At 50.8% G+C, this 25,863-nt stretch overlaps 1 protein-coding gene across 1 annotated transcript; it reads left to right on the plus strand.

The window, feature by feature from the left end:
- Window positions 1-559: 559 nt before the first annotated feature.
- Window positions 560-25,863, plus strand: faap24 (FA core complex associated protein 24). The gene is made up of 3 exons (XM_038806178.1): window positions 560-730; window positions 10,139-10,291; window positions 24,666-25,863. Exons 1-3 carry the CDS (start codon window positions 575-577, stop codon window positions 24,912-24,914), a joined length of 558 nt encoding a protein of 185 aa, XP_038662106.1. The 5' UTR covers window positions 560-574; the 3' UTR covers window positions 24,915-25,863.

Genomic DNA, 25,863 nt, shown 5'->3' on the forward strand with positions numbered 1-25,863 from the left:
AGCCCACACCTCCACCCCATCCCCATAACCCAGTAACCGCACCCAACACTAAGGGCAATTTTGGACACTAAGGGCAATTTATCATGGCCAATCCACCTAACCTGCACATCTTTGGATTGTGGGAGGAAACCGGAGCACCCGGAGGAAACCCACACAGACACAGGGAGGATGTGCAGACTCCGCACAGACAGTGACCCAAGCCGGGAATCAAACCTGGGACCCTAGAGCTGTGAAGCAATTGTGCTAACCACAATGCTACCGTGCTGCCCACGGTAATGTGAACGCAATAACACAGCACCCTGTCCACATACAGACCAGAACAAGTAGAATAACAGCTTTGTCCATTTCAACATCACTTGTCCATTTCAGCTGTTGGGGGTCACACCAGGCCGTGCTCATCACCACCACAGGCTAACAAGCTTTATGACATTTAGTTTGAGATGCCGGAATTTGGACTTGCAACCTGTGGGTTGCTAGTTTGATGCTGTTACCACCTCACAACCTGACCCCTGCTGTGTCCCCGTCCAACACAAAAGCAAATGACTGATTATCTTTGGACAATCCCCTTTGGGATATGCCTGTTTTTCCAGGTCGGATCACAGTTATATTTGAAGATGGTTTGGGTCTGGTAGATTTCCATATCTCCAAACGTCTGTGTGTCTTGTACATTTCTGAGGCCGATCTCGTGGTTGGAAACTCGTACAAAAGAAAACTTGTCCAATTTCGCAATGTAAGTATCCGGTCATTTCACTTCACTTATCAAATAATGACTGTAAATGTTTCTGCTGCTACGATGCTCCCCGTCTGCGTAGAGTTACACATTAGGGTGGGATTTTCCGGCAGCAGAGTCAACTCCCCATTCCGCTCCCGCCAGGAATGCTGGAAAATTCATCCCAGAGAGTCAGAACGACATGGAAGCAGCCAATCAACCCATTGACCCCATCAGTGCGGGTTTGGAAGAGAGACTGTGGGCAGAAGCTGGAGTGGAGATGGGCTGAATGGCTGGTGCTGTGTTATATGTGCTCTGCGATGCTATGAATGAATCCATTCTGGCTCTCTACACGAGAATCCGGTCAGTGCTGACCCGGCTCGGACCCAATAGCTCTGCAGGCCATTTCCCTCTAGTTTAACATTCCGTTTCCTATTGAAATCTATGCTTTCATCAACCTCTGAGGCAGCGAGTTCCAGGTTATTAGCACTTGATATGTAAACAGGTTTTCCCACCCATCCTCTTCTATTTTACATATGGAGGGGAGAGGGGTGGATGTCAGTTGAAATTAATACATTCTGATCATTGGCCGTGTGGAGTTTGCACGTTCTCCCCGTGTCTGCGTGGGTTTCACCCCCACAACCCAAAGATGTGCAGGGCCGGTGCATTGGCCACGCTAAATTGCCCCTTAATTGGAAAAAAAAATAATTGGGTAATCTTAAATTTATTTAAAAAAAGAAATGAATACATTATTAATATGTAAGAGAATCTCGGGAAATGGAATCGAGGTGGAAAATAGACTTGAGGCTCAGTTCAGCTGTGATTGGATTAAATGATGAAACAGTGTTGAGGGGCTGAATGGCCTCCCTGTTCTTTTGTACCAGCATCAATCCCTGGACTGAGTTCCGGTGAAGGATTATTCCCTCTTCTCAGTGCTAGGTTGCTATGGTCAATTTCTAGTCTTTGACAGCAACCCAAAGTGACCTGAGGTGACCCAGCTCAGCCCCTGAGGGTCCCGCTGAGCTTTGGGAGATAGCTGCTCGGTTAGTGGATGTCACGTTGTAACTGGTATCAGAAACTGGGATTTTGCAACGTGTCACCCACCCACCCGAGGCCTCGACGGTGCAGTCGCTGATTTCTTAGTGTCGCTTTGAGGGGAGGGGCAGAGTGCCGATTGGTGTAAAGTTCCACATAGGGTTATACCGGCAACTTGTCAGGGAGAGAGTTCCTGTTATAGAACACACACATATATAGAAAAATACAGTGCAGAAGGAGGCCATTCAGCCCATCGAGTCTGCACCGACCCACTTAAGCCCTCATTTCCACCCTATCCCCGTAATCCAATAACCCCATCTAACCTTTTTTGGACACTAAGGGCAATTTAACATGGACAATCCATCTACCCTGCACATTTTTGGGCTGTGGGAGGAAACCGGAGCACCCCCACGGAGACACGGGGAGAACATGCAAACTCCACACAGTGACCAGAGGCTGGAATTGAACCCAGGCCCCTAGTGCTACTGCGCCTCCATGCCGCCCTTTCCTGACTGAGCTAACCCTGTGTTGGTCCACTCCCCGGGAGGGATCCACCGGCTTACAGCCCTTGTGCATTATCCTGGCCTGTGTCTTCAAACCTCTGCTGCATGTCCATCATTTCCATTTCAACCTCTCTGATGCTGCAACTTTTTGTGGTCTGACCAGATTGTCGAGGGTTGTCTCTTGTCACATTGCATCTGTTCACCATGTCATATCACAGAATATTACAGTGCAGAAGAGACACTTCGGCTCATCAAATCTGCACCGCCACACAAAGGCCCTGAGCCCACCTAATCCCATTCACCAGCACTTCGCCCACAGCCATGAATGTTAAGAAGTGCCAAGTGCTGATCCAGGTACTTTATAAAGGGTATGAGGCAACCGGCCTCTACCACCCTCCCAGGCAGTGCGTTCCAGACCGTCACCACCCTCCCAGGCAGTGCGTTCCAGACCGTCACCACCCTCCCAGGCAGTGTGTTCCAGACCCTCACCACCCTCCCAGGCAGTGTGTTCCAGACCGTCACCACCCTCCCAGGCAGTGTGTTCCTGACCGTCACCACCCTCCCAGGCAGTGTGTTCCTGACCGTCACCACCCTCCCAGGCAGAGCGTTCCTGACCGCCACCACCCTCCCAGGCAGTGTGTTCCTGACCGTCACCACCCTCCCAGGCAGTGTGTTCCAGACCCTCACCACCCTCCCAGGCAGTGTGTTCCTGACCATCCCCCCCCCTCCCAGGCAGTGTGTTCCTGACCATCACCACCCTCCCAGGCAGTGTGTTCCTGACCATCACCACCCTCCCAGGCAGTGTGTTCCTGACCCTCTCCCACCCTCCCAGGCAGTGCGTTCCAGACCGTCACCACCCTCCCAGGCAGTGCGTTCCAGACCATCACCACCCTCCCAGGCAGTGTGTTCCAGACCCTCACCACCCTCCCAGGCAGTGTGTTCCAGACCGTCACCACCCTCCCAGGCAGTGTGTTCCTGACCCTCTCCCACCCTCCCAGGCAGTGTGTTCCTGACCGTCACCCCCCCCAGGCAGTGTGTTCCAGACCCTCACCACCCTCCCAGGCAGAGCGTTCCTGACCGTCACCACCCTCCCAGGCAGTGTGTTCCTGACCGTCACCACCCTCCCAGGCAGAGCGTTCCTGACCGTCACCACCCTCCCAGGCAGTGTGTTCCTGACCATCCCCCCCCTCCCAGGCAGTGTGTTCCTGACCGTCACCACCCTCCCAGGCAGTGTGTTCCTGACCGTCACCACCCTCCCAGGCAGTGTGTTCCTGACCGTCACCACCCTCCCAGGCAGTGTGTTCCTGACCCTCTCCCACCCTCCCAGGCAGTGTGTTCCAGACCCTCACCACCCTCCCAGGCAGCGCATTCCAGACCCTCACCACCCTCCCAGGCAGTGTGTTCCAGACCGTCACCACCCTCCCAGGCAGTGTGTTCCTGACCGTCACCACCCTCCCAGGCAGTGTGTTCCTGACCGTCACCACCCTCCCAGGCAGTGTGTTCCTGACCGTCACCACCCACCCAGGCAGTGTGTTCCTGACCCTCTCCCACCCTCCCAGGCAGTGTGTTCCTGACCGTCACCCCCCCCAGGCAGTGTGTTCCTGACCCTCTCCCACCCTCCCAGGCAGTGTGTTCCAGACCGTCACCACCTGCCAGGCAGTGTGTTCCTGACCGTCACCCCCCTCCCAGGCAGTGTGTTCCTGACCCTCTCCCACCCTCCCAGGCAGTGTGTTCCAGACCGTCACCACCCTCCCAGGCAGTGTGTTCCAGACCGTCACCACCCTCCCAGGCAGCGTGTTCCTGACCGTCACCACCCTCCCAGGCAGTGTGTTCCTGACCGTCACCCCCCTCCCAGGCAGTGCGTTCCTGACCGTCACCACCCTCCCAGGCAGAGCGTTCCTGACCGTCACCCCCCTCCCAGGCAGTGTGTTCCTGATCGTCACCACCCTCCCAGGCAGTGTGTTCCTGATCGTCACCACCCTCCCAGGCAGTGTGTTCCAGACCGTCACCACCCTCCCAGGCAGTGTGTTCCAGACCGTCACCACCCTCCCAGGCAGTGTGTTCCTGACCGTCACCCCCCTCCCAGGCAGTGTGTTCCTGACCCTCACCACCCTCCCAGGCAGTGTGTTCCAGACCCTCACCACCCTCCCAGGCAGTGTGTTCCTGACCGTCACCACCCTCCCAGGCAGTGTGTTCCAGACCCTCACCACCCTCCCAGGCAGTGTGTCCCTGACCGTCACCACCCTCCCAGGTGGTGTGTTCCTGACCACCACCACCCTCCCAGGCAGTGTGTTCCTGACTGTCACCACCCTCCCAGGCAGTGTGTTCCCTGACCGTCACCCCCATCCCAGGCAGTGTGTTCCAGACCGTCGCCACCCTCCCAGGCAGTGTGTTCCAGACCGTCACCCCCCTCCCAGGCAGCGCGTTCCTGACCGTCACCACCCTCCCAGGTGGTGTGTTCCTGACCACCACCACCCTCCCAGGCAGTGTGTTCCTGACCGTCACCACCCTCCCAGGCAGTGTGTTCCAGACCGTCACCACCCTCCCAGGCAGTGTGTTCCTGACCGTCACCACCCTCCCAGGCAGTGTGTTCCTGACCGTCACCACCCTCCCAGGCAGTGTGTCCCAGACCCTCACCACCCTCCCAGGCAGCGCGTTCCTGACTCTCTCCCACCCTCCCAGGCAGTGTGTTCCTGACCGTCACCACCCTCCCAGGCGGTGTGTTCCTGACCACCACCACCCTCCCAGGCAGTGCGTTCCTGACTGTCACCACCCTCCCAGGCAGTGTGTTCCTGACCGTCACCACCCTCCCAGGCAGTGTGTTCCTGACCGTCACCACCCTCCCAGGCAGTGTGTTCCTGACCGTCACCACCCTCCCAGGCGGTGTGTTCCTGACCGTCACCACCCTCCCAGGCGGTGTGTTCCTGACCACCACCACCCTCCCAGGCAGTGCGTTCCTGACCATCACCACCCTCCCAGGCGGTGTGTTCCTGACCACCACCACCCTCCCAGGCAGTGTGTTCCTGACTGTCACCACCCTCCCAGGCAGTGTGTTCCTGACCGTCGCCACCCTCCCAGGCAGTGTGTTCCTGACCGTCACCCCCCTCCCAGGCAGTGTGTTCCAGACCGTCACCCCCCTCCCAGGCAGCGCGTTCCTGACCGTCACCACCCTCCCAGGCAGTGTGTTCCTGACCGTCACCACCCTCCCAGGCAGTGCGTTCCAGACCCTCTCCCACCCTCCCAGGCAGTGCGTTCCAGACCCTCTCCCACCCTCCCAGGCAGTGTGTTCCTGACCGTCACCACCCTCCCAGGCAGTGTGTTCCTGACCGTCACCACCCTCCCAGGCAGTGTGTTCCTGACCCTCTCCCACCCTCCCAGGCAGTGTGTTCCAGACCCTCACCACCCTCCCAGGCAGTGTGTTCCTGATCGTCACCACCCTCCCAGGCGGTGTGTTCCTGACCGTCACCACCCCCCCAGGCAGTGTGTTCCTGACCGTCACCACCCTCCCAGGCAGTGTGTTCCTGACCGTCACCACCCTCCCAGGCAGCGCATTCCAGCCTCTCCCACCCTCCCAGGCAGTGTGTTCCTGACTGTCACCACCCTCCCAGGCAGTGTGCTCCTGACCGTCACCACCCTCCCAGGCGGTGTGTTCCTGACCGTCACCACCCTCCCAGGCAGTGTGTTCCTGACCACCACCACCCTCCCAGGCAGTGTGTTCCAGACCCTCACCACCCTCCCAGGCAGTGTGTTCCAGACCCTCACCACCCTCCCAGGCAGTGTGTTCCAGACCGTCACCACCCTCCCAGGCAGTATGTTCCTGACAGTAACCACCCTCCCAGGCAGTGTGTTCCTGACCCTCTCCCACCCTCCCAGGCAGTGTGTTCCTGACCCTCACCACCCTCCCAGGCAGTGTGTTCCTGACCATCACCACCCTCCCAGGCAGTGTGTTCCTGACCCTCACCACCCTCTCAGGCAGTGTGTTCCAGCCTCTCCCACCCTCCAAGGCAGTGTGTTCCTGACCGTCACCACCCTCCCAGGCAGTGTGTTCCTGACCGTCACCACCCTCCCAGGCAGTGTGTTCCTGACCGTCACCACCCCCCCAGGCAGTGTGTTCCTGACCCTCACCACCCTCCCAGGCAGTGTTCCTGACCCTCACCACCCTCCCAGGCAGTGTGTTCCTGACCGTCCCCACCCTCCCAGGCAGTGTGTTCCTGACCGTCACCACCCCCCCAGGCAGTGTGTTCCTGACCCCCCAGGCAGTGTGTTCCTGACCATCACCACCCTCCCAGGCAGTGTGTTCCTGACCGTCACCACCCTCCCAGACAGTGTGTTCCTGACCGTCACCACCCCCCCAGGCAGTGTGTTCCAGACTGTCACCACCCTACCAGGCAGTGTGTTCCTGACCGTCACCACCCTCCCAGGCAGTGTGTTTCTGACCCTCACCACCCTCCCAGGCAGTGTGTTCCTGACCGTCACCACCCTCCCAGGCAGTGCGTTCCAGACCATCACCACCCTCCCAGGCAGTGTGTCCCAGACTGTCACCACCCTCCCAGGCAGTGCGTTCCAGACCATCACCACCCTCCCAGACAGTGTGTCCCTGACTGTCACCACCCTCCCAGGCAGTTACGTTCCAGACCGTCACCACCCTCCCAGGCAGTGTGTTCCTGACCGTCGCCACCCTCCCAGGCAGTGTGTTCCTGACCGTCACCGCCCTCCCAGGCAGTGTGTTCCTGACCCTCACCACCCTCCCAGGCAGTGCGTTCCTGACCCTCACCACCCTCCCAGGCAGCGCATTCCACACCATCACCACCCTCCCAGGCAACGCGTTCCTGACTGTCACCCCCCTCCCAGGCAGTGTGTTCCTGAATGTCACCACCCTCCCAGGCAGTGTGTTCCTGAATGTCACCACCCTCCCAGGCAGTGTGTTCCAGACCGTTACCACCCTCCCAGGGAGCGCGTTCCAGACCATCACCACCCTCCCAGGGAGCGCGTTCCTGACCGTCCCCACCCTCCCAGGCAGTGTGTTCCTGAATGTCACCACCCTCCCAGGCAGTGTGTTCCAGACCCTCACCACCCTCCCAGGCAGCGCGTTCCTGACCCTCACCACCCTTCCAGGCAGTGCGTTCCAGACCGTCAACACCCTCTGGGGAAAAAGGTTTTTCCTCAAATTCTCCCTAAAACCTCCCATTCCTCACGCTGAACTTGTGTCTCCCTCGTAACTGACCCTTCAACTAAGGGGAAAAGCTGTTCCCTATCCACCCTGTCCATGCCCCTCATAATCTTTACACCTCGATCAGGTCGCCCCCTCAGTCTTCTCTGTTCCAGCGAAAACAACCCAAGCCTATCCAACCTCTCTTCATAACTGAAATGTTCCATCCCAGGCAACATCCTGGTGAATCTCCTCTGCACCCCCTCCAGTACAATCACATCCTTCCTATAATGTGGCGACCAGAACTGCACACAGTACTCCAGCTGTGGCCTCACCAAAGATCTATCTAACTCCAACATGGCCTCCCTGCTGTTGTAATCAATGCCTCGATTGATAAAGGCCAGTGTCCCATGTGTCTTTTTCACCCCCCTATTAACCTGCCCCTCTGCCTTCAGAGATCTATGGACAAACACGTCAAGGTCTCTTTGTTCCTCGGAACTTCCCAGTGTCAGACCTTTCACTGAATACTTCCTTGTTAAATTACTCCTTCCAAAGTGTAGCACCTCACACTTTTCATATCTGTGTGTAATCTTTTGTTTATAAATTTAGAGTACCCAATTAATTTTTTCCAATTAAGGGGCAATTTCGCGTGGCCAATCCACCTACCCTGCACATAATAAGAACATAAGAACTAGGAGCAGGAGTCGGCCATCTGGCCCCTCGAGCCTGCTCCGCCATTCAATTAGATCATGGCTGATCTTTTGTGGACTCAGCTCCACTTTCCGGCCCGAACACCATAACCCTTAATCCCTTTATTCTTCAAAAAACTATCTATCTTTACCTTAAAAACATGTAATGAAGGAGCCTCAACTGCTTCACTGGGCAAGGAATTCCATAGATTCACAACCCTTTGGGTGAAGAAGTTCCTCCTAAACTCAGTCCTAAATCTAGTTCCCCTTATTTTGAGGCTATGTCCCCTAGTTCTGCTTTCACCCGCCAGTGGAAACATCCTGCCCGCATCTATCCTATCTATTCCCTTCATAATTTTAAATGTTTCTATAAGATCCCCCCTCATCCTTCTAAATTCCAACGAGTACAGTCCCAGTCTACTCAACCTCTCCTCATAATCCAACCCCTTCAGCTCTGGGATTAACCTAGTGAATCACCTCTGCACACCCCCCAGTGCCAGTACGTCCTTTCTCAAGTAAGGAGATCAAAACTGAACACAATACTCCAGGTGTGGCCGCACTAACACCTTATACAATTGCAACATAACCTCCCTAGTCTTAAACTCCATCCCTCTAGCAATGAAGGACAAAATTCCATTTGCCTTCTTAATCACCTGTTGCACCTGTAAACCAACTTTCTGTGACTCATGCACGAGCACACCCAGGTCTCTCTGCACAGCGGCATGCTTTAATATTTTATCGTTTAAATAATAATCCCGTTTGCTGTTATTCCTACCAAAATGGATAACCTCACATTTGTCAACATTGTATTCCAAGGGCAGCACGGTGGCCTAGTGGTTAGCATAACCGCCTCACGGCGCTGAGGTCCCAGGTTCGATCCCGGCTCTGGGTCACTGTCCGTGTGGAGTTTGTACATTCTCCCCGTGTCTGCGTGGGTTTCGCCCCCACAACCCAAAAATGTGCAGAGTAGGTGGATTGGCCACACTAAATTGCCCCTTAATAGAAAAAATAATTGGGTAATCTAAATTTATAAAAAAAAAAAAAAAAAAAAAAACATTGTATTCCATCTGCCAGACCCTAGCCCATTCACTTAACCTATCCAAATCCCTCTGCAGACTTCCAGTATCCTCTGCACTTTTCGCTTTACCACTCATCTTAGTGTCATCTGCAAACTTGGACACATTGCCCTTGGTCCCCAACTCCAAATCATCTATGTAAATTGTGAACAATTGTGGGCCCAACACGGATCCCTGAGGGACACCACTAGCTACTGATTGCCAACCAGAGAAACACCCATTAATCCCCACTCTTTGCTTTCTATTAATTAACCAATTCTCTATCCATGCTACTACTTTACCCTTAATGCCATGCATCTTTGGGTTGTGGGGGTGAAACCCACGCAAACACGGGGAGAATGTGCAAACTCCACACAGACAATGACCCAGAGCCGGGATCGAACCTGGGACCTCAGCGCCATGAGGCAACAGGGATAACCCACTGCGCCACCGTGCTGCCCTCTCTGTGTTTAATCTTGTTGCCAGGCTGTGTGATCACCACTGAACACCATTTGTGTTTTAAATAATAATATGAAGGCACAATTGTTCATAAGAGATTGTGTAAGCTCATTGTTGTTCATTTATTACAACTGGACACATGAGAATATGTGAAACCTGACACCAATGGGCCCTCTACCTGGTTAGAAACATTGTAGATATCAGCAGCAGAGCTGTGTGTGCTGCGATCTGCCCACAGGCCAAAAGTGAAACTGAGACAGGATCACTACACACTCAAAGTGAAGTCATGCTGCTGTTCCTTACAGGTATATTAAACACCTGTTGGAGACTTCGCTCTGCAGGAGGTGCAGAGGGGGGGGGGGGGGGGGGGGGGGGGGGGGGGGGGGAATGCAAAAATAACAATCTTTAGTGTGTTTATTCAGTGTGTGCAGGTTCCCTGAGGTGACGGTGATAGTGCCAAATCCTAACTCTTTGTGGATGAGATTATATGTTTACTTTAGCAACATTTTCACCAGTTTCTTCTCTCACATTGGATCCAGGCGAGCACTTTAAATGGAATAGTCGTGTTGGAAAAGACCCAGTTGAGTGAACAGTATTTCCCTGGGGTGCAGAAGTTCGTGGTATTGGAACTAGGAATGACATTGCTGCCTGTAGCCAGTCAGACTGAGGCCTCGCATCTCATCACCCAGTTGGTAAGGGCGGTTTGCTTTCCTGATGCTTTCCTGCAATTCTGCTCTCAAACACAATTTGATTCTGTTCACCCTCCCCACAGGAGGCTGTGCCCCTCCCGACGGGAGGCCGTGCCCCTCCCGACGGGAGGCCGTGCCCCTCCCCACGGGAGGCCGTGTCCCTCCCCACGGGAGGCCGTGTCCCTCCCCACGGGAGGCCGTGTCCCCTCCCCACGGGAGGCCGTGCCCCTCCCCACGGGAGGCCGTGCCCCTCCCCACGGGAGGCCGTGCCCCTCCCCACGGGAGGCCGTGCCCCTCCCCACGGGAGGCCGTGCCCCTCCCCACGGGAGGCCGTGCCCCTCCCCACGGGAGGCCGTGCCCCTCCCCACGGGAGGCCGTGCCCCTCCCCACGGGAGGCCGTGCCCCTCCCCACGGGAGGCCGTGCCCCTCCCCACGGGAGGCCGTGCCCCTCCCCACGGGAGGCCGTGCCCCTCCCCACGGGAGGCCGTGCCCCTCCCCACGGGAGGCCGTGCCCCTCCCCACGGGAGGCCGTGCCCCTCCCCACGGGAGGCCGTGCCCCTCCCCACGGGAGGCCGTGCCCCTCCCCACGGGAGGCCGTGCCCCTCCCCACGGGAGGCCGTGCCCCTCCCCACGGGAGGCCGTGCCCCTCCCCACGGGAGGCCGTGCCCCTCCCCACGGGAGGCCGTGCCCCTCCCCACGGGAGGCCGTGCCCCTCCCCACGGGAGGCCGTGCCCCTCCCCACAGGAGGCCGTGCCCCTCCCCACAGGAGGCTGTGTCCCTTCGCTGTCTAGAGCCGAGCTGGCTTTCCTCCCTAAACCTCTCTCACTCTTTCCCGCTTTCCACTTTTTAAAGAAATGCCTCAAAACCGCTTTTGACCATCTGGCCTTAATATTTCTTTGAAACTAGGGAATGGTAGAAATACGCCGGGTCTGTGGGGAGAGCGAAAATTAAAGTTTTGTTCACAAGATGTGGGAATTGTGGCAAGGCGGGTATTTATTACCCGTCCTAGTTGCCCTCGAGAAGGCCAATGACTTTCCGTTGGAACCTGAAGTTTTCCAGCAAGTACAGGGAGAATGAAGGAGAGAATAATAGGGATGTACTTCTGAGGCTGTACAAGGCTCTGGTCAGACCCCATTTGGAGTACTGTGAGCAGTTTTGGGCCCCGTATCTAAGGAAGGATGTGCTGGCCTTGGAAAGGGTCCAGAGGATGTTCACAAGAATGATCCCTGGAATGAAGAGCTTGTCGTATGAGGAACGGTTGAGGACTCTGGGTCTGTACACGTTGGAGTTCAGAAGGATGAGGGGGGATCTTATTGAAACTTGCAAGATACTGCGAGGCCTGGATAGAGTGGACGTGGAGAGGATGTTTCCACTTGTAGGAAAAACTAGAAGCAGAGGACACCATCTCAGACTAAAGGGACGATCCTTTAAAACAGAGATGAGGAGGAATTTCTTCAGCCAGAGGGTGGTGAATCTGTGGAATTCTTTGCCGTAGAAGGCTGTGGCGGCCAAATCACTGAGTGTCTTTAAGGCAGAGATAGATAGGTTCTTGATTAATAAGGGGATCAGGGGTTATGGGGAGAAGGCAGGAGAATGGGGACGAGAAAAATATCAGCCATGATTGAATAGTGGAGCTGACTCGATGGGCCGAGTGGCCTAATTCTGCTCCTGTGTCTTATGGTCTAATAAAGGCAGATCTGTGATTGGGCGGAGGAGCTGAGAGATTGAAGCTAAGAGGGTTGATGGTGTAAAAAGCAGAAGGGAAATAATTTCAGCTGATAAGCACCTTCCGCAAACAACCGTCCAATCATTCAGGGAATGTTGTTGCCAGATACAGCTTCTGTAGAACTATCTCTTGCTCCTCTACATTTTCTCTTACCTCCTTTTGTCTCACATCGTCCCTCATCCCAGAAGTTAAACAAAGACACTGGCCGGACGTTTCTGTTCTGGAGACTAAGTCTTTGGGAAAGCTGGTGTGATTCTCGCTGGGCAGGTGAACAGACACAATCCCTTGCTTTATTAGTGAGGCACTGAGTGACTGTCAAGGTGGGTGGGGAGGAGGTGCCTGCCTGTCATTGGCCTGCTCCTGTTTTAAATGGCACTCAGACAGACATTCTCCCGATGACAGCCAAGTCCTCCACATTCCTCCTCCAGAATCCGTCACCGTTTGTACTAGAGAAGCTGGCAGGGGTAACTACATCCCGGGATACACGAGGGCGCCACCGGCATTGCTTCTTGCTCGTCTCTAGCTAAGAGCACCAGCTTTGTCGGGCCCATGCTCATCAACATCTCAGTGTATCTGTGAACAAAGTGATATATTATGTGAACATGTCCTTTTAACGATAATAACCTTTACTAATGCCACAAGTAGGTTTACATTAACACTGCAATGATGTTACTGTGAAAAGCCCCTAGTCGCCACATTCTGGCGCCTGTTCGGGTACACTGAGGGAGAATTCAGAATGTCCAATTCACCCAACAGCACATCTTTCGGCACTTGTGGGAGGAAACGTGCAGAGTCCGCACAAACAAGCCGGGAATCGAACCTGGGTCCCTGGCGCTGTAAAACAGCAGTGCTAACCACTAGGCTACCGTGCCACCCCTTTCACGCTTCCACCCGTTTCAAAGCCAGCAGGACAGTGCAGACCCCTTTGTCTGGCCTCTATCTAGACATGGGACCCCACCCCTTCCAGCTGGACAACATCCTGGGGGACCAGAGATGGATGTTCCTCCTGTTCATACATGGATTTGTGTGGAGATGTTGCTCTTTGAGCTGGATGATGAGCTGTGTGTAAGAGACCTCTCACAGATACTTTTCTGCTTGGTCCCAATGTTGCAGAAAGGATGCTCCTGACTTCCCAAGGTAGCTATCTGCCATGTTTGTATGGTGGCTCCTGAAGCTGTTTAACTGCAGTACTCTGTCATTGGGTAGACTGAGGTGAGTGAAGCGGTGTGTAGTGTGCTGGCTCAGCTGCCCCAGGTGTTATCCACCAGTTTCTGTCTGGGGTTCACTCTCCTCTTGACCTTGGCTCTGGTTTTCTGGAGGTGTTTGCAGATGGTCACCAAGCGGCAGAGAGTGAGGCGAAGGTATTTTGCTCTGGGTGATGGGTGGCTTCAGAACTGGACATGAAGGTCTTCCCTGGACTTTGAGTTGTTTGGGTGGATGACTAAAACAACAATCTTGGCAGTATTTAATAATATAGAAACATTTAAGGGAAAACTAAAAACCAAGATCGGGTTACCCTGATTGAAGTAGATGAGGGCAGGTAAATAGCAGAGTGTTTGGGTCTGTTTCTGTGCTGTATGGGTCTGTTTCTGTGCTGTATGGGTCTGTTTCTGTGCTGTATGTTTGGGTCTGTTTCTGTGCTGTTTGGGTCTGTTTCTGTGCTGTATGGGTCTGTTTCTGTGCTGTATGGGTCTGTTTCTGTGCTGTATGGGTCTGTTTCTGTGCTGTATGGGTCTGTTTCTGTGCTGTATGGGTCTGTTTCTGTGCTGTATGTTTGGGTCTGTTTCTGTGCTGTATGGGTCTGTTTCTGTGCTGTATGGGTCTGTTTCTGTGCTGTATGTTTGAGTCTGTTTCTGTGCTGTATGGGTCTGTTTCTGTGCTGTATGTTTGGGTCTGTTTCTGTGCTGTATGTTTGGGTCTGTTTCTGTGCTGTATGGGTCTGTTTCTTTGCTGTATGTTTGGGTCTGTTTCTGTGCTGTATGGGTCTGTTTCTGTGCTGTATGGGTCTGTTTCTGTGCTGTATGGGTCTGTTTCTGTGCTGTATGGGTCTGTTTCTGTGCTGTATGGGTCTGTTTCTGTGCTGTATGTTTGGGTCTGTTTCTGTGCTGTATGTTTGGGTCTATTTCTGTGCTGTATGTTTGGGTCTGTTTCTGTGCTGTATGGGTCTGTTTCTGTGCTGTATGTATGGGTCTGTTTCTGTGCTGTATGGGTCTGTTTCTGTGCTGTATGGGTCTGTTTCTGTGCTGTATGGGTCTGTTTCTGTGCTGTATGTTTGGGTCTGTTTCTGTGCTGTATGGGTCTGTTTCTGTGCTGTATGTTTGGGTCTGTTTCTGTGCTGTATGGGTCTGTTTCTGTGCTGTATGTTTGGGTCTGTTTCTGTGCTGTATGGGTCTGTTTCTGTGCTGTATGTTTGGGTCTGTTTCTGTGCTGTATGTTTGGGTCTGTTTCTGTGCTGTATGGGTCTGTTTCTGTGCTGTATGTATGGGTCTGTTTCTGTGCTGTATGGGTCTGTTTCTGTGCTGTATGGGTCTGTTTCTGTGCTGTATGGGTCTGTTTCTGTGCTGTATGTTTGGGTCTGTTTCTGTGCTGTATGGGTCTGTTTCTGTGCTGTATGGGTCTGTTTCTGTGCTGTATGGGTCTGTTTCTGTGCTGTTTGGGTCTGTTTCTGTGCTGTATGGGTCTGTTTCTGTGCTGTATGGGTCTGTTTCTGTGCTGTATGGGTCTGTTTCTGTGCTGTATGTTTGGGTCTGTTTCTGTGCTGTATGGGTCTGTTTCTGTGCTGTATGGGTCTGTTTCTGTGCTGTATGGGTCTGTTTCTGTGCTGTATGTTTGGGTCTGTTTCTGTGCTGTATGGGTCTGTTTCTTTGCTGTATGTTTGGGTCTGTTTCTGTGCTGTATGTTTGGGTCTATTTCTGTGCTGTATCTTTGGGTCTGTTTCTGTGCTGTATGTGTCTGTTTCAGTGCTGTATGTTTGGGTCTGTTTCTGTGCTGTATGTTTGGGTCTGTTTCTGTGCTGTATGGGTCTGTTTCTGTGCTGTATGTTTGGGTCTGTTTCTGTGCTGTATGTTTGGGTCTGTTTCTGTGCTGTATGTTTGGGTCTGTTTCTGTGCTGTATGTATGGGTCTGTTTCTGTGCTGTATGGGTCTGTTTCTGTGCTGTATGTTTGGGTCTGTTTCTGTGCTGTATGGGTCTGTTTCTGTGCTGTATGGGTCTGTTTCTGTGCTGTATGGGTCTGTTTATAGAACATAGAACACTACAACGCAGTACGGGCCCTTCGGCCCTCGATGTTGCGCCGACCTGTGAAACCATCTGAAGCCTATCTGACCTACACTATTCCATTTTCATCCATATGTCTATCCAGTGACCATTTAAATGCCCTTAAAGTTGGCGAGTCTACTACTGTTGCAGGCAGGGCGTTCCACACCCCTACTACTCTCTGAGTAAAGAAACTGCCTCTGACATCTGTCCTATATCTATCACCCCTCAATTTAAAGCTATGTCCCCTCGTGTTGGTCATCACCATCCGAGGAAAAAGACTCTCACTGTCCACCCTATCTAACCCTCTGACTATCTTATATGTCTCTATTAAGTCACCTCTCAGCCTTCTCCTCTCTAACGAAAACAACCTCAATTTCCTGAGCCTTTCCTCGTAAGACCTTCCCTCCATACCAGGCAACATCCTAGTAAATCTCCTCTGAACCCTTTCCAAAGCTTCCACATCCTTCCTATAATGTGGTGACCAGAACTGCACGCAGTACTCCAGGTGTGGCCGCACCAGAGTTATGTACAGCTGCAGCATGACTTTGTGGTTCCGAAACTCAATCCCCCTGCTTATAAAGGCTAGCGCACCATATGCCTTCTTAACAGCCCTATTAACCTGGGTGGCAACTTTCAGGGATTTATGTACCTGGATGCCGAGATCTCTCTGTTCATCTACACTACCAAGAATCTTGCCATTAGCCCAGTACTCTGCATTCCTGTTACTCCTTCCAAAGTGAACCACCTCACACTTTTCCGCATTAAACTCCATCTGCCACCTCTCAGCCCAGCTGTGCAGCTTATCTATGTCCCTCTGTATCCTATAACATCCTTCAGCACTATCCACAACTCCACCGACCTTCGTGTCATCTGCAAATTTACTAACCCATCCTTCTACACCCTCTTCCAGGTCATTTATAAAAATGACAAACAGCAGTGGCCCCAAAACAGATCCTTGCGGTACACCACTAGTAACTGAACTCCAGGATGAACATTTGCCATCAACCACCACCCTCTGTCTTCTTTCAGCTAGCCAATTACTGATCCAAACCACTAAATCACCTTCAATTCCATACTTCCTTATTTTCTGCAATAGCCTACCGTGGGGAACCTTATCAAACGCCTTACTGAAATCCATATACACCACATCAACAGCTTTACCCTGATCCACCTGTTTGGTCACCTTCTCAAAAAACTCAATAAGGTTTGTGAGACATGACCTACCCTTCACAAAACCGTGTTGAGTATCGCTAATCAACTTGTTCTTTTCAAGATGATTATAAACCCTATCTCTTATAACCTTTTCCAACATTTTACCCACAACCGAAGTAAGGCTCACAGGTCTATAATTACCAGGGTTGTCTCTACTCCCCTTCTTGAACAAGGGGACAACATTTGCTATCCTCCAGTCTTCCGGCACTATTCCTGTCGACAAAGACGACATAAAGATCAAGGACAAAGGCTCTGCAATCTCCTCCCTGGCTTCCCAGAGAATCCTAGGATAAATCCCATCTGGCCCAGAGGACTTATCTATTTTGACATTTTCCAAAATTGCTAACACCTCCTCCTTTTGAACCTCAATTCCATCTAGCCTGGTCGACTGAACCTGAGTGTTCTCCTCGACAACATTGTCTTTCTCCAGTGTAAACACTGACGAAAAATATCCATTTACCGCTTCCCCTATCTCCTCTGATTCCACACACAACTTTCCACTACTATCCTTGATTGGCCCTAATCTTACTCTAGTCATTCTTTTGTTCCTGATATACCTATAGAAAGCCTTAGGGTTTTCCTTGATCCTATCCGCCAACGACTTTTCGTGTCCTCTCCTCGCTCTTCTTAACTCTCCTTTTAGGTCCTTCCTGGCTAACTTGTAACTCTCAAGTGCCCTAACTGAGCCTTCATGTCTCATCCTAACATAAGCCGCCTTCTTCCTCTTGACAAGTGCTTCAACTTCCTTAGTAAACCACGGTTCCCTTGCTCGACAACTTCCTCCCTGCCTGACAGGTACATACTTATCAAGGACACGCAGTAGCTGTTCCTTGAAAAAGTTCCACATTTCGATTGTACCCATCCCCTGCAGTTTCCTTCCCCATCCTATACATCCTAAATCTTGCCGAATAGCATCATAATTGCAGAATTATGTGCTGTAGGTTTGGGTCTGTTTCTGTGCTGTATGGGTCTGTTTCTGTGCTGTATGTTTGGGTCTGTTTCTGTGCTGTATGTTTGGGTCTGTTTCTGTGCTGTATGTTTGGGTCTGTTTCTGTGCTGTATGGGTCTGTTTCTGTGCTGTATGGGTCTGTTTCTGTGCTGTATGGGTCTGTTTCTGTGCTGTATGTTTGGGTCTGTTTCTGTGCTGTATGTTTGAGTCTGTTTCTGTGCTGTATGTTTGGGTCTGTTTCTGTGCTGTATGGGTCTGTTTCTGTGCTGTATGTTTGGGTCTGTTTCTGTGCTGTATGTTTGGGTCTGTTTCTGTGCTGTATGTTTGGGTCTGTTTCTGTGCTGTATGGGTCTGTTTCTGTGCTGTATGTTTGGGTCTGTTTCTGTGCTGTATGTTTGGGTCTGTTTCTGTGCTGTATGTTTGGGTCTGTTTCTGTGCTGTATGGGTCTGTTTCTGTGCTGTATGTTTGGGTCTGTTTCTGTGCTGTATGGGTCTGTTTCTGTGCTGTAGGTTTGGGTCTGTTTCTGTGCTGTAGGTTTGGGTCTGTTTCTGTGCTGTATGGGTCTGTTTCTGTGCTGTATGGGTCTGTTTCTGTGCTGTATGTTTGGGTCTGTTTCTGTGCTGTATGGGTCTGTTTCTGTGCTGTATGGGTCTGTTTCTGTGCTGTATGTTTGGGTCTGTTTCTGTGCTGTATGTTTGGGTCTGTTTCTGTGCTGTATGTTTGGGTCTGTTTCTGTGCTGTATGGGTCTGTTTCTGTGCTGTATGTATGGGTCTGTTTCTGTGCTGTATGTTTGGGTCTGTTTCTGTGCTGTATGGGTCTGTTTCTGTGCTGTATGTTTGGGTCTGTTTCTGTGCTGTATGTTTGGGTCTGTTTCTGTGCTGTATGTTTGGGTCTGTTTCTGTGCTGTATGGGTCTGTTTCTGTGCTGTATGGGTCTGTTTCTGTGCTGTATGTTTGGGTCTGTTTCTGTGCTGTAGGTTTGGGTCTGTTTCTGTGCTGTATGTTTGGGTCTGTTTCTGTGCTGTATGGGTCTGTTTCTGTGCTGTATGTTTGGGTCTGTTTCTGTGCTGTATGTTTGGGTCTGTTTCTGTGCTGTATGGGTCTGTTTCTGTGCTGTATGGGTCTGTTTCTGTGCTGTTTGGGTCTGTTTCTGTGCTGTATGGGTCTGTTTCTGTGCTGTATGGGTCTGTTTCTGTGCTGTATGTTTGGGTCTGTTTCTGTGCTGTATGGGTCTGTTTCTGTGCTGTATGTTTGGGTCTGTTTCTGTGCTGTAGGTTTGGGTCTGTTTCTGTGCTGTATGGGTCTGTTTCTGTGCTGTATGTTTGGGTCTGTTTCTGTGCTGTATGTTTGGGTCTGTTTCTGTGCTGTATGTTTGGGTCTGTTTCTGTGCTGTAGGTATGGGTCTGTTTCTGTGCTGTATGGGTCTGTTTCTGTGCTGTAGGTTTGGGTCTGTTTCTGTGCTGTATGGGTCTGTTTCTGTGCTGTAGGTTTGGGTCTGTTTCTGTGCTGTATGGGTCTGTTTCTGTGCTGTATGTTTGGGTCTGTTTCTGTGCTGTATGGGTCTGTTTCTGTGCTGTAGGTTTGGGTCTGTTTCTGTGCTGTATGGGTCTGTTTCTGTGCTGTATGGGTCTGTTTCTGTGCTGTATGTTTGGGTCTGTTTCTGTGCTGTATGGGTCTGTTTCTGTGCTGTATGGGTCTGTTTCTGTGCTGTATGTTTGGGTCTGTTTCTGTGCTGTATGTTTGGGTCTGTTTCTGTGCTGTATGTTTGGGTCTGTTTCTGTGCTGTATGGGTCTGTTTCTGTGCTGTATGTTTGGGTCTGTTTCTGTGCTGTATGGGTCTGTTTCTGTGCTGTATGTTTGGGTCTGTTTCTGTGCTGTATGGGTCTGTTTCTGGGCTGTATGTTTGGGTCTGTTTCTGTGCTGTAGGTTTGGGTCTGTTTCTGTGCTGTATGGGTCTGTTTCTGTGCTGTATGGGTCTGTTTCTGTGCTGTATGTTTGGGTCTGTTTCTGTGCTGTATGTTTGGGTCTGTTTCTGTGCTGTATGTTTGGGTCTGTTTCTGTGCTGTAGGTATGGGTCTGTTTCTGTGCTGTATGGGTCTGTTTCTGTGCTGTAGGTTTGGGTCTGTTTCTGTGCTGTATGGGTCTGTTTCTGTGCTGTATGGGTCTGTTTCTGTGCTGTATGGGTCTGTTTCTGTGCTGTAGGTTTGGGTCTGTTTCTGTGCTGTATGGGTCTGTTTCTGTGCTGTAGGTTTGGGTCTGTTTCTGTGCTGTATGTTTGGGTCTGTTTCTGTGCTGTATGGGTCTGTTTCTGTGCTGTAGGTTTGGGTCTGTTTCTGTGCTGTATGGGTCTGTTTCTGTGCTGTATGTTTGGGTCTGTTTCTGTGCTGTATGGGTCTGTTTCTGTGCTGTATGGGTCTGTTTCTGTGCTGTATGTTTGGGTCTGTTTCTGTGCTGTATGTTTGGATCTGTTTCTGTGCTGTATGTTTGGATCTGTTTCTGTGCTGTATGTTTGGGTCTGTTTCTGTGCTGTATGTATGGGTCTGTTTCTGTGCTGTATGTTTGGGTCTGTTTCTGTGCTGTATGGGTCTGTTTCTGTGCTGTATGGGTCTGTTTCTGTGTTGTATGTTTGGTCTGTTTCTGTGCTGTATGGGTCTGTTTCTGAGCTGTATGTTTGAGTCTGTTTCTGTGCTGTATGGGTCTGTTTCTGTGCTGTATGGGTCTGTTTCTGTGCTGTATGTTTGGGTGTGTTTCTGTGCTGTATGGGTCTGTTTCTGTGCTGTATGGGTCTGTTTCTGTGCTGTATGGGTCTGTTTCTGTGCTGTAGGTTTGGGTCTGTTTCTGTGCTGTATGTATGGGTCTGTTTCTGTGCTGTAGGTTTGGGTCTGTTTCTGTGTTGTATGGGTCTGTTTCTGTGCTGTATGGGTCTGTTTCTGTGCTGTATGTTTGGTTCTGTTTCTGTGCTGTATGTTTGGGTCTGTTTCTGTGCTGTATGTTTGGTTCTGTTTCTGTGCTGTATGTTTGGGTCTGTTTCTGTGCTGTATGGGTCTGTTTCTGTGCTGTATGTTTGGGTCTGTTTCTGTGCTGTATGTTTGGGTCTGTTTCTGTGCTGTATGGGTCTGTTTCTGTGCTGTATGTTTGGGTCTGTTTCTGTGCTGTATCTTTGGGTCTGTTTCTGTGCTGTATGTTTGGTTCTGTTTCTGTGCTGTATGTTTGGGTCTGTTTCTGTGCTGTATGTATGGGTCTGTTTCTGTGCTGTATGGGTCAGTTTCTGTGCTGTATGTTTGGGTCTGTTTCTGTGCTGTATGTTTGGGTCTGTTTCTGTGCTGTATGTTTGGGTCTGTTTCTGTGCTGTATGGGTCTGTTTCTGTGCTGTATGGGTCTGTTTCTGTGCTGTATGTTGGGTCTGTTTCTGTGCTGTATGGGTCTGTTTCTGTGCTGTATGTTTGGGTCTGTTTCTGTGCTGTATGTTTGGGTCTGTTTCTGTGCTGTATGTTTGGGTCTGTTTCTGTGCTGTATGTTTGGGTCTGTTTCTGTGCTGTATGGGTCTGTTTCTGTGCTGTATGTTTGGGTCTGTTTCTGTGCTGTATGGGTCTGTTTCTGTGCTGTATGGGTCTGTTTCTGTGCTGTATGTTTGGGTCTGTTTCTGTGCTGTATGGGTCTGTTTCTGTGCTGTATGGGTCTGTTTCTGTGCTGTATGTTTGGGTCTGTTTCTGTGCTGTATGGGTCTGTTTCTGTGCTGTATGGGTCTGTTTCTGTGCTGTATGTTTGGGTCTGTTTCTGTGCTGTTTGGGTCTGTTTCTGTGCTGTATGGGTCTGTTTCTGTGCTGTATGTTTGGGTCTGTTTCTGTGCTGTAGGTTTGGGTCTGTTGCTGTGCTGTATGGGTCTGTTTCTGTGCTGTATGTTTGGGTCTGTTTCTGTGCTGTATGTTTGGGTCTGTTTCTGTGCTGTATGTTTGGGTCTGTTTCTGTGCTGTATGGGTCTGTTTCTGTGCTGTATGGGTCTGTTTCTGTGCTGTATGGGTCTGTTTCTGTGCTGTATGTTTGGGTCTGTTTCTGTGCTGTATGGGTCTGTTTCTGTGCTGTATGTTTGGGTCTGTTTCTGTGCTGTATGGGTCTGTTTCTGTGCTGTATGTTTGGGTCTGTTTCTGTGCTGTAGGTTTGGGTCTGTTTCTGTGCTGTATGTTTGGGTCTGTTTCTGTGCTGTATGGGTCTGTTTCTGTGCTGTATGGGTCTGTTTCTGTGCTGTATGTTTGGGTCTGTTTCTGTGCTGTATGGGTCTGTTTCTGTGCTGTATGTTTGGGTCTGTTTCTGTGCTGTAGGTTTGGGTCTGTTTCTGTGCTGTATGTATGGGTCTGTTTCTGTGCTGTATGTTTGGGTCTGTTTCTGTGCTGTAGGTTTGGGTCTGTTTCTGTGCTGTATGGGTCTGTTTCTGTGCTGTATGTTTGGGTCTGTTTCTGTGCTGTATGTTTGGGTCTGTTTCTGTGCTGTATGGGTCTGTTTCTGTGCTGTATGGGTCTGTTTCTGTGCTGTAGGTTTGGGTCTGTTTCTGTGCTGTATGGGTCTGTTTCTGTGCTGTATGGGTCTGTTTCTGTGCTGTATGGGTCTGTTTCTGTGCTGTATGTTGGGTCTGTTTCTGTGCTGTATGTTTGGGTCTGTTTCTGTGCTGTATGGGTCTGTTTCTGTGCTGTATGTTTGGGTCTGTTTCTGTGCTGTATGGGTCTGTTTCTGTGCTGTATGTTTGGGTCTGTTTCTGTGCTGTATGGGTCTGTTTCTGTGCTGTATGGGTCTGTTTCTGTGCTGTATGTTTGGGTCTGTTTCTGTGCTGTATGTTTGGGTCTGTTTCTGTGCTGTATGGGTCTGTTTCTGTGCTGTATGGGTCTGTTTCTGTGCTGTATGGGTCTGTTTCTGTGCTGTATGTTTGGGTCTGTTTCTGTGCTGTATGGGTCTGTTTCTGTGCTGTATGTTTGGGTCTGTTTCTGTGCTGTAGGTTTGGGTCTGTTTCTGTGCTGTATGTTTGGGTCTGTTTCTGTGCTGTATGGGTCTGTTTCTGTGCTGTATGGGTCTGTTTCTGTGCTGTATGTTTGGGTCTGTTTCTGTGCTGTATGGGTCTGTTTCTGTGCTGTATGTTTGGGTCTGTTTCTGTGCTGTAGGTTTGGGTCTGTTTCTGTGCTGTATGTATGGGTCTGTTTCTGTGCTGTATGTTTGGGTCTGTTTCTGTGCTGTAGGTTTGGGTCTGTTTCTGTGCTGTATGGGTCTGTTTCTGTGCTGTATGTTTGGGTCTGTTTCTGTGCTGTATGTTTGGGTCTGTTTCTGTGCTGTATGGGTCTGTTTCTGTGCTGTATGGGTCTGTTTCTGTGCTGTAGGTTTGGGTCTGTTTCTGTGCTGTATGGGTCTGTTTCTGTGCTGTATGGGTCTGTTTCTGTGCTGTATGGGTCTGTTTCTGTGCTGTATGGGTCTGTTTCTGTGCTGTATGTTTGGGTCTGTTTCTGTGCTGTATGGGTCTGTTTCTGTGCTGTATGTTTGGGTCTGTTTCTGTGCTGTAGGTTTGGGTCTGTTTCTGTGCTGTATGTTTGGGTCTGTTTCTGTGCTGTATGGGTCTGTTTCTGTGCTGTATGGGTCTGTTTCTGTGCTGTATGTTTGGGTCTGTTTCTGTGCTGTATGGGTCTGTTTCTGTGCTGTATGTTTGGGTCTGTTTCTGTGCTGTAGGTTTGGGTCTGTTTCTGTGCTGTATGTATGGGTCTGTTTCTGTGCTGTATGTTTGGGTCTGTTTCTGTGCTGTAGGTTTGGGTCTGTTTCTGTGCTGTATGGGTCTGTTTCTGTGCTGTATGTTTGGGTCTGTTTCTGTGCTGTATGTTTGGGTCTGTTTCTGTGCTGTATGGGTCTGTTTCTGTGCTGTATGGGTCTGTTTCTGTGCTGTAGGTTTGGGTCTGTTTCTGTGCTGTATGGGTCTGTTTCTGTGCTGTATGGGTCTGTTTCTGTGCTGTATGGGTCTGTTTCTGTGCTGTATGTTTGGGTCTGTTTCTGTGCTGTATGTTTGGGTCTGTTTCTGTGCTGTATGGGTCTGTTTCTGTGCTGTATGTTTGGGTCTGTTTCTGTGCTGTATGGGTCTGTTTCTGTGCTGTATGTTTGGGTCTGTTTCTGTGCTGTATGGGTCTGTTTCTGTGCTGTATGGGTCTGTTTCTGTGCTGTATGTTTGGGTCTGTTTCTGTGCTGTATGTTTGGGTCTGTTTCTGTGCTGTATGGGTCTGTTTCTGTGCTGTATGGGTCTGTTTCTGTGCTGTATGTTTGGGTCTGTTTCTGTGCTGTATGTTTGGGTCTGTTTCTGTGCTGTATGTTTGGGTCTGTTCTGTGCTGTATGGGTCTGTTTCTGTGCTGTATGGGTCTGTTTCTGTGCTGTATGGGTCTGTTTCTGTGCTGTATGGGTCTGTTTCTGTGCTGTATGGGTCTGTTTCTGTGCTGTATGTTTGGGTCTGTTTCTGTGCTGTATGGGTCTGTTTCTGTGCTGTATGTTTGGGTCTGTTTCTGTGCTGTATGTTTGGGTCTGTTTCTGTGCTGTATGGGTCTGTTTCTGTGCTGTATGGGTCTGTTTCTGTGCTGTATGTTTGGGTCTGTTTCTGTGCTGCATGGGTCTATTTCTGTGCTGTATGGGTCTGTTTCTGTGCTGTATGTTTGGGTCTGTTTCTGTGCTGTATGGGTCTGTTTCTGTGCTGTATGTTTGGGTCTGTTTCTGTGCTGTATGTTTGGGTCTGTTTCTGTGCTGTATGTTTGGGTCTGTTTCTGTGCTGTATGTTTGGGTCTGTTTCTGTGCTGTATGGGTCTGTTTCTGTGCTGTATGTTTGGGTCTGTTTCTGTGCTGTATGTTTGGGTCTGTTTCTGTGCTGTATGTTTGGGTCTGTTTCTGTGCTGTATGTTTGGGTCTGTTTCTGTGCTGTATGGGTCTGTTTCTGTGCTGTACGTTTGGGTCTGTTTCTGTGCTGTATGGGTCTGTTTCTGTGCTGTACGTTTGGGTCTGTTTCTGTGCTATATGGGTCTGTTTCTGTGCTGTATGGGTCTGTTTCTGTGCTGTATGGGTCTGTTTCTGTGCTGTATGTTTGGGTCTGTTTCTGTGCTGTAGGTTGCGAGGTTATGAAAGATGTGATAGAAATGCAATTGTTTCTCTCTGACCCACCCAATTTAGATTGTGGGCTGTCACTCGAGTATAAACTAACCGTACACATTGTGATTTGAACAGGTTCGCGAGGAGAGTCGGGAGCAGGATCGCAATCCTTTCCAGCGCAGGACACACTCCGTTTTGTCGGATGCGAGAGTCCTGGCCACGGTGCAGCAAATTCCTGGAGTTGGGAAAGTCAAGGCCATGAATCTCCTGAAGCATTTCCCAAGTATTCAGCAGCTCAGTACAGCTAGTCCACAGGAGCTGGAAGCAGTAACTGGGCAGGCACTTGCTCAGCAAATCATTCACTTCTTCTCATTAACAAAATGACAGTCAGCCCAAAGCGGGTGCATTCTGGACGTTAGTGTCAGCGCCGCCGCGTGAGGGGGCGTTACTGCTGCATGATAACAACTCACTCCAGCGAAGCTCCTGGTCTGTCTGCCTGGGTGCCTTGTGTAAAATATTGTTGTGGGGTGAGAGAGAGCAGATGGGTGAGGGGAGGGAACGAGCGTAGGGGGGCACAGGTATCTTCTGTGATTCATTGACAAGTAACCAAGTGTGCAGGAGATGATCTCACAACAGGTGTGAATAATCGTATGGGTCAAAGAATGTCCAGCGATGTGCAGGTTTAGATGGATTGGCCATGATAAATTGCCCCTTGGTGTCCAGAGGTTAGGTGGGGTTACGAGGATAGGGTGTGGATTGGGTCTGTGTAGGGTGGTCTTTCAAATGGTGAGTGTAGACTTGATGGGCTGAATGGCCTCCTGCATTGTAGGGATCCTGTGCAGAAATGGGCGTTCCATGAATAATGTGGAAGAACTCGCGCGGGTCTGTCTCGGTACCTTCTGCCTCAGAGAGCAGGCTATTGACAAAGGAAGGGGCAGTATCGTGGGGGTGGGGGTGGACACAGTGAGCTGACTGGGAAATGGATTTGTACAAAAAGTCTCAATAAACTGTCTCTCCTTGTACTCGCACAGACCCGTGCTCAGCTGGGATAGAATTAGGTGGGTGAGATTTGAGTTTGCAAACCTTTCCTCTCAATCCCTGCATTGCTTCAAGACTCATCAGGGCCGTGGGATATTCCTGTCGTGTTATGAACCTGCTGAGTTCAATCCAAGGGTATCCCAAATCTCGGAAGGGGAAACTTGGAGTGCTGGTTCTTGACAGTTTATTTTTGCGATTTGGAAAAACGTGAGAAAAGAGATGAAACTCGGTGAAGAAAGAGTTCAGTCTTCTTGTAAATTATGCTAATAATAAAATGTTTATTAAACTTTAAACG

The sequence above is a fragment of the Scyliorhinus canicula genome, chromosome 9 (assembly GCF_902713615.1).
Source record: "Scyliorhinus canicula chromosome 9, sScyCan1.1, whole genome shotgun sequence".
NCBI lineage: Eukaryota > Metazoa > Chordata > Chondrichthyes > Carcharhiniformes > Scyliorhinidae > Scyliorhinus > Scyliorhinus canicula.